This window comes from Fukomys damarensis, unplaced genomic scaffold (assembly GCF_012274545.1).
Source record: "Fukomys damarensis isolate Sample0158 unplaced genomic scaffold, DMR_v1.0_HiC HiC_scaffold_24, whole genome shotgun sequence".
Classification (NCBI taxonomy): Eukaryota; Metazoa; Chordata; class Mammalia; order Rodentia; family Bathyergidae; genus Fukomys; species Fukomys damarensis.
In genome coordinates, this window is record NW_022900936.1 from 7,406,164 (window position 1) to 7,413,931 (window position 7,768).

The window sequence follows — 7,768 nt, forward strand, 5'->3', positions numbered from 1 at the left end:
CACTTTTGAATGTAGGACGGTTGGGGCCATTTTGTCTGGTAGAGAACTCTACCACTTCCTGGGTCTCTAAGTTGCTCATTCTGAGCTCACACTTGTGATGCTCCTACCCCAGACCCCCTGAGTGCCAGGATTCCAGGAATGTGCCACCCACCAGACCCCTTTCTCCGTCCTCTGCTCCCTCTGTCCCTCTCCTCCTTCCATCCTTCCTGCCGTGCACTTGGGACTGACCCAGGGCATGAACATTCTAAGCACCTGCTCCAACACTGAGCTTCAAGTCCACCTGCTGAGTGCCATTTCATATGTTTTTTGTCCTCAGCCTGTCTTCTTTCTTTCTTTTTGTGTTTTGTTTATTTGTTTGTATTGAGACAGGGTCTCTCCATGTAATCCACGCTGCCCTTCATATGATTTTTTTATTTTTTGGTGGTACCAGCGATCGAACTCAGGAACTTGCATTTGCCAGGCAGGCACAGAGTCACTGAGCTAAATCCCTGCCCAAGGCTGGCCTCCATATGATTCTTAAACACTTGAAAATAACCATTTGACAGTCCTTTGACTGCTTTATAATTGGGTTATAATTGAGTTAGAAGGATTTTAGTTCAAAAGAAATGTCAAAAAAATTAAAAGATGAGCATTCTTTAGGATACAAGCTAAGGCTAAAAAAGCATATGGACCAACAAACCCCAGCCACTGTCACAAGAAAATGACAAGGCCTCCCAGACTGACCGGCAACAGCACAGCTGGGCAGATCCTGACTGCCAGGCCACTGGGATCGGAAGGAGCCCATCGTGCCCCATTAAGGTGCTGACTCAGGACTCCCTCCTCCCAGCTTCCTGCAGGGGAAACCAGGTCAGCAGCAGCAGCAACCCGGACACAGAGGGTGGAAGCCATGTGCTGGGGATGGCACAGCCAGCTGCAGTCTGGACTATGGAAAACTACGGCTCACAGGTGAGGATGTCTCCTAGGCCACCTGCTTTCTCTGCACCATCGTGAGAGTTAAACCTTCATCGAATCCATTGTATGGCTGTGTCTGTAGGAGGGGCAGTTCTGCCTGTGCTGATTTAGAATTTGGCACTAGGACATGGACGTAGGTAATTAGGGCTGGTAGCCCGCAGATGAAAGGAGTGGGGAAGATCTGAGGAAGGATGCTGCTCTGTGCCCAAGCCTCTGGCTTCAGAAGGCTGAGAATGAGGCCAGGAAGAGGAGGCTGCTGGACTCAGGAGCTGATGTTGGGAAGGAAAGTTCACGGGCTTAGGACTCATAGCCAGCGGACATCTCGGGAGGTGCTCACTGCCCCGTGGGATTGACCACGAGAAATGTATTCACATCCCACGGAGACCACACTGCACACTTCCTGCGGATCCTTTGTAATATCCTGCCCATAAGAATGCATACACCTTTTCCAGATGAGCTAGTGCTCATTTAGTCCTGGCTTTCTTTTCGATAACTAAACCCTCCCAGAACCCGTTCCCTTGGTCTCCAGGTACGTTCGCTTGTGGTTGGCAGAATGTCAGGTGCGTGCTGGGTGCATGACGAGGGCCTAGGCGGCAACTGTGCGTCGCTGATGTGCTCAGCTGGACCAGGTGTGAAAGGCCGTTCCCGTGGAGCGTAGTGGTGAATGGCCATGTGAAGCAGTGGCCGCCTTGTCCTGTACCATAAGGCCAAGAACCCGAGGCAGGACAACTGAGTGTGAATTTGAAAAGGGGAAACGTCAGTATTCAGCCTGACACCATCCAAAGAGTTCCATATAATTCCTGATGTTATAACCAGAGAGCTGGGTCTAGAAACACCGACCAGAGCCCGGGATGGGAGCTCCTATTTGCTGACTGCGTTTCCCAAATATGACTCCATCCTGCGGCTCTTAATGTTTCCCTATTTGTGCCTATCTCCTTTGCTTGGCAGATGATGTTGGAATTAGTAGCTGGAATTGGATAACTTGGTGCAAGGTTTGATCCGTCACGTCAAACAAAAACCTTTAGATGACATGATGGAACTTTTATTCTATCCAGTGGCTAACTTTCACCCCCTCCCTATTGTAACTGTGGTTACAGTCGTCCTAGGTCAGGCACGGCAAAGGTTTTAGACACCAAGTGCCCAAACCACAATCCAAAGCCCACTTTTTATCACGATGTGCCAAAACTGTAATTAAACCAGAATACTGAAGTTTTCATTAAATCAATTAATTTTGTTGTTATTGTTGTTGTTCCCAGGGATCGAACTCGGGTCCTTGAGATTGAGAGGCAAGCGCAGTGCCACTGAGCTAAATCCCTGGCCTTTGCTGAGGTTTTAATTTAGAAAAGAAAATTCATACATTAACAACTTTACTCCTAAAAAAAAAAAAAGGAAGAAGAATAGAGCTTTCAGTGATATAGCAGCTTCTAACTGAAAGGGAACAGTTTGTCTCTGATGTGCTTTTGCACACTTCGTGTGGTCTTTGTGGTTGTGTTCACACTACTTCTGCTTGTGGCAGGGCCTAGCAGTCATCTCAGAACCCTCCAAGGCTTTACACCTGTACCGAGGAACTGCAACCCTGTGAGCACTGACTTTTCCAGCCCTCAAGCTCTGAGTCTGCGCACTGTGTAGCGGGAGGGCGCCCAGCTGTGCCTCGGAGTGCGGGGAGCTCTCTGTGCAGAGCTGAGTCCTGGGCCGTCAGGGGCCCAGGCCAGTGCAGGCAGCCCCGTTGCCCACCTGTGTCCCCTCAGCACTCCCATGTCCCCCTCACACCCCGGGCTCCTCAGGCCCCTCCTCCAGCAGGTCCCGCGTGTGTCCTCCCTCAGGTCCGGGGGCTCTGCTAGGGGTTCTGGGGAGCCGCTGGGCAGTGCTGTGAGTGCTCGCCACGGCCTGAGGATTTGGTGCCTCTGAATGTGGTTTTGAAATAGATAAAAATTAAATTTTATTAAAATAAATGCTTATACAGACAGGGAAACAGGAAAAACCAAGAGGTGACTTTCTCAGGTGAGGGGAGGGAGCCCTGCATGGTGGGGAGGCCTGAGAGTTGGAGACAGAGACGCCCTGCAGCAGGACCAGGACCCGCCAGGTGTATGGAGTCAGGCCCAGCTGCTGCTGCCCGTGCTGGCTCCAGATCCCGCGGTGGCACAGATCCTGGTGCAGGCTCCCGCCCTCGCCCTGCTCCTGGGGGTCTCTTGATGGCTGCTGCTTCGGAAGGCAGTTCTGACCCTAGAGGAGGCACCAGAGGGTCAAGAGAAAACTCCTCCATGGCTGCCCTTCCCTGCGTCTTCCCTGGCAGAGGAGGCCCCTTCCTGCCAGAGAGGCCTGGGCCCCTGAGCCCACAGCAGGACCTCATCCCAACTCAGGGCCACCCATCCGGAAGAGCAGCCTCTGGATTCCCCTTCCGGAGGGGCCCAACCTGGCCTTGCCCCCCTGCCCTCAGGCACCCAGCTTGGTCTCTTCACCTCGGAGTCTTACTCAGAGGGGATCCAACTGGCTCAGGAGGGTGCACACTTGCAGAACGATGTCCGAGTCCGGCAGGTTGATGAGCGTGTAGGCCATGAGCTGCTTCAGGCTGGCCAGGTCTGGACACTGGCAGAAGTCCTCCAGGTATTGGGCCAACCAGGTCTCCAGGATGGAGCACAGGGCACTGGGGGCGGACGTGCGCAGAGTGAGAGCCTGGCCTCTCCCTGCCCTAGCCTGTCATGGTGCCTGAGGGAGGGCTGCCAGGCCGAGCCTGCCCTGCCCAAGAGCAGCTGGGCTTAGGGCGGAGGTGTGGGGCCTCGGCTGAGCAGTCTGTGCCCACACCTCCTTTCTGGCCACCGTGCAGGAGTGGGCACGCCCGGCTGGACCTGGGCTGTGGGGCTGGATCCTCACGGGGACCTGCGCTGAGCCCCGGACACCCAGTGCTCCCACATTCACCAGGCCCCAGCCCCAGCTCTGTCCTCCTCCTCCTGCAGGCGCCGCCCCAGACCACAGCCCTCCAGCAGGAAGCAGTGGGAAGTGTGTGACCCGGGTTCCCCGAGCCCAGACCTTGTTCTCAGCCCTCAGCTCTCTCACCTCTTGTTTTGCTTGTCCTCCTCACAGTTGGGGTGGAAGAACCCGTACCTAGAGGGGCCAGGAGGGGGCGGTGTCTTAACACCCAGTGGGCCACCTGCCAGGTCCTCTGGGGGACCCACTGATTCCGGGCTGGGGATGGAAGCAGAGCAGGCTGGGAGCATGGTCTGTGCTGCTCCCTGCAGACAGGGCAGTGACAGGAAAGGTGACCCAGGCTGTAGGGGGTGTGTACACGTGTGCAGGGGAGGAAACAGCAACTCCTGCCCCGACATCTCAGTGTACCAGGTGCACAGTCCGCCTCAGGGGTCCCCGCTCTGGTTCATCCAGGTCAGAACTAGGAAAGTGAGGCCCAGGTAGACAACCCTTCCTGGGGCTGCTCGAGTCCCACAGCCCCGGGCCTCACCCCACACAGAGCAGGACCTGGGTAACCGGTGCTCCCTGGCCTCAGCCCACTTGGTCCTGAGTACTCCATCTGAGGGGCTCCTCTGCGCACCCCAGTTTCCACTGAGCCCTTTGGGGCATGGAGTGGTTCAGGGCATTCCCCAGAGCCACCCAGGCGTTGGTGAGCCCCCAGGGCGTGCAGGTGGGGCCCACCTTAGGAACAGCAGGTCCAGCACCTGCTGCGTGCTGGCGAACCTCCTGTAGGTGCACAGGAACGCGGGCACGAAGAAGGGGTCCGCACGGCGATGCGCGGGCACCAGCTGGTTCACCAGCTTCCTCAGGGTGCCTGGCTTGAGGGTCCTGCCTCTGACAGTCTCCTCCTTGTTCAGGGTGGACCCCTTTTCACCCTGAGGGGTCCCAAGGGGGCAGAGTTCAAGCTTGGAAACTGTAGCCAACTCGGAAGAGCTCACCTCCCAAGTGAAAGAGCTCAGAAAAAGTGCCAGTGATTTTCACACTCGCACACACATGCACACTCACCCTCACACATCCCGGGCAGGGGTCTGGGGCCACCCAGGTCATCAGCATGATGGGCTGGCTGACTCTCACCTGTGCTGGGCTGTCCCGGGTCACCTTTGGGATGCTTGGATTCATTCTCCAGAAGCAGCAGGTGTGACAGCTGTCCCCGGGTGTCCGCATTTGGAAAAGGCCCCCACTCCACCATCTCCTGTGGCCTGAGCCTGGGCCCTTTGGGAAGCAACACAACAAAATCCTTCCGATGTTTCAGTCTCTCCACGATTAACTGAAACCCACCAGGGTCTGGGGTTCCGAGCTCTGTTTGGGCCGTTGTCAAGGTAGTGAGGTCACTTCCTGTGCCCCCCCAAGCTGCTTCTATAAAGTTCCCTTCACTGTCCATTGCTCCTTCCACTGCCATGTCTGAAACTGGCCACCTCCCCCCAACATACCCTGTGCTACTATTGCATGCAAGCCTGAGAGAATCCAACTCCTGGTGGGTGGGGACAGTTGGCTTAACAACCACATGGTCCTACTTACTGTTAAAGCTTAGGTCCCACATTCACGAATTAGAGTGAGGTTTGGGTGAGCCTTATGGCGAAGGGTTTCTCTCACGGACAGTACTATGTCTGGTGCTCTTGTTAGGGCTGGGAAAGCTTGAGGGTGAGGCCTCGAAGTTGGGGTGAGTGGTTCTTGAAGTGTGTTGGCTTAGCAAAGTGGGGTCAGGTCAGCTTGTGACTGTTATGTTAAGGTCAGGGCTCGGGTTCTGCGTCCTGTAAGGGTTCATGTCAGGGCCGGGGCTATTAGGATTTGTGGATGATTTGAGGGCTAAGCCTTTGCTTATGCCTGTGGCGTGTATTATTTTCACCCCAGAGCATACTGACCATGAAATTACGTTGGCGTGTGACCAAATGTAAGCTTGGGCTTAGGGACACTGTCGGGTGAGGGTGCAGGTTAGTGCAACGGTGAGGTTCGGGGTTCGTTTGAGGCTTCAGGTGAGGGTTGGTGATGGGGTGGAGGTGAGCATTGTATTCAGTGTGGATGTAAGTGTAAGAGTAAGGATCGAGGTTAGGGTCGGGTGAGTGTTTGGCTTCAGCTTCACGGTCATGGCTAAGGTACAATGTTAGGGTCTGGGTTGAAATAAGGGTTAGGCTTTATTATAGGGATTCGCATTTAGGTTTAAGGTTAGGGCTGGATATTAGGGTTAGGGTTTATGTTAGGTTAGGCTTTAGGGTTGAGGGGGTTAGAGTTACCGCCAGGGCTGGGCTTAGCATTGCATCTGGGTTGGAATGGGGCTCAGCGCTTGATGTTAGGGATCAGGCTCAGAGTTTGATTTTAGTATTAGCAGTTATGTTTAGGGTTACGGTTTAGGGTGACTGTGCGTGTTATGTTTAGGGTTCGGGTGAACTTGAAGGTCATGGTGAGGGTTGAATTTAGGATAAGTGTTCAGGGTTATATTCCTGGTTCATCTTATGGTTAGAGTGAGTGGCTAGGAATTTGCTTTGAGATATGCTTAGATTTAATATGAAGGTGAGGGTTTCTACTGGAGTCAGCGTTGAGGGTTACTTTGAGAATTTGGATTTAACATTAGGTACTTGGTTACCCATCTTAGGGGTCAGGTCAAGGGGCAGGTTTAGGTTTTAGTTTAGGATTAGATTCATGGATCAGTGATAGAGTTTAGATTAGGGTGCTAGGGAATGCTAGCTATGATAATGAATTTGGCAGTGTCCTTCTATGGCGAGCCATTATGGTGAGCCTTGACACAGGCACGGAGGTGCTCTCGCCCATAGCCACGGGCGAGTTCAGCTAGTAGCAGATGTAACCCATAATGGTCGTTATTGTTTCCCTCTGGAATGTGTGGGCGGTGCCCTCGCTCCCTCGCTCCCTCGCTTCCGTGCAGCCCTCGCTCCCATGCAGCTGGAGAGTATAAAAGGAAGAGGTTCAGTAATAAAGCAAGCAACTGAAGAAGAAAGGTGCCTCCCGTCTCTCTGTCCTCATCCTTTCAGGTTTAGGACCTGCTGGCAGGATCCTGACGTCGCGGCTCGCGACATCCTTCCTTTTAAATTTCAAAACAATTGGAAAACTTTTGACAGTGGTTCTTATACAAAATCCTGGTAAAATCTTTAGTTAGGGTCAATTTTATTGATTTTCGTTTTCATCTTGGTAATTTACTTTTCTACTAGTGTTGGATTTGGATGAGTCTTGTTTTTAGGACCTTAAAGTATGCATTATTTATTTGGCAGGACTCTATTTTTTCAATGTGAGCCTTCACACTATAATATTTTCTCTTTCTATTGCTTTCATTGTGTCTGATGAGTCTGGTATGTTGTGCTTACATAATCATTTCATTCTAGGAGCTGTTAAATTTTTCAACTGGTATCTTCTGGGCCAATTGATTGCTTCAGGGTTTATTCATTAATCTCCATCTGTCTGCATGATTTCTGTTTTTTATTTTGTTAGTAATTTCTGGTTTTCATCCACTATGATCCATTAAACTGCAGGGGATTCTCTCAGTTCATTTGTAGTGATGTCACCGTTTTATGGCCTAAGACATGTGTATTTTAGAAAGTTCCATGTGCTCCCGAGAAAATGTGCATCCTGTTTTTGGATGCAACACTATGGATATCTGTGAAGTCCATTTGTTTGATGGTTTCAGGCTGAGTTGGCCTTGTCCTGTTCTCTGTGATTCTCAGGCTGCCACACTCGGTACCGAAATGAAGAGCTGGGATCATGTCCTGCTAACACCTCACAGATGAAGGCTGTGCACCGTGTTGGAGTCCAGGGCCATTGTGTTTGAGCTGTGATCTACATGCACTAAATTCTGGGGGAGCAGTGATTGTGGTCTTTAGGATCCTGAGCCGCAAGTGCAATCTTG

General features: G+C 52.5%; 1 protein-coding gene across 2 annotated transcripts; it reads right to left on the reverse strand.

Moving 5' to 3' along the window:
* Window positions 1–2,910: 2,910 nt before the first annotated feature.
* Window positions 2,911–5,204, reverse strand: LOC104853373 (ral guanine nucleotide dissociation stimulator-like). 2 transcript variants are annotated; one of them, XM_010611287.1, is made up of 5 exons: window positions 4,990–5,204; window positions 4,597–4,790; window positions 4,006–4,053; window positions 3,424–3,595; window positions 2,911–3,174 (listed from the first exon to the last, which is right to left on the reverse strand). In XM_010611287.1, exons 1-4 carry the CDS (start codon window positions 5,077–5,079, stop codon window positions 3,424–3,426), a joined length of 504 nt encoding a protein of 167 aa, XP_010609589.1. In that variant the 5' UTR covers window positions 5,080–5,204; the 3' UTR covers window positions 2,911–3,174. The 2 variants fall into 2 exon arrangements, with proteins under 2 accessions (XP_010609589.1, XP_010609588.1); XM_010611286.1 differs by having other exon boundaries at window positions 3,411–3,595.
* Between the last annotated feature and the right edge of the window lie 2,564 nt (window positions 5,205–7,768).

Excerpts from the sequence above, each read along its gene's own strand:
- LOC104853373 (XM_010611287.1), bottom strand. The coding sequence starts at position 5,079 with ATGCGGACACCCGGGGACAGCTGTCACACCTGCTGCTTCTGGAGAATG. Across the intron at positions 4,791-4,989 it reads CCCGGGACAGCCCAGCACAG|GGTGAAAAGGGGTCCACCCT; the intron begins GTGAGAGTCAGC and ends GGGACCCCTCAG. Across the intron at positions 4,054-4,596 it reads CTGGACCTGCTGTTCCTAAG|GTACGGGTTCTTCCACCCCA; the intron begins GTGGGCCCCACC and ends TGGCCCCTCTAG.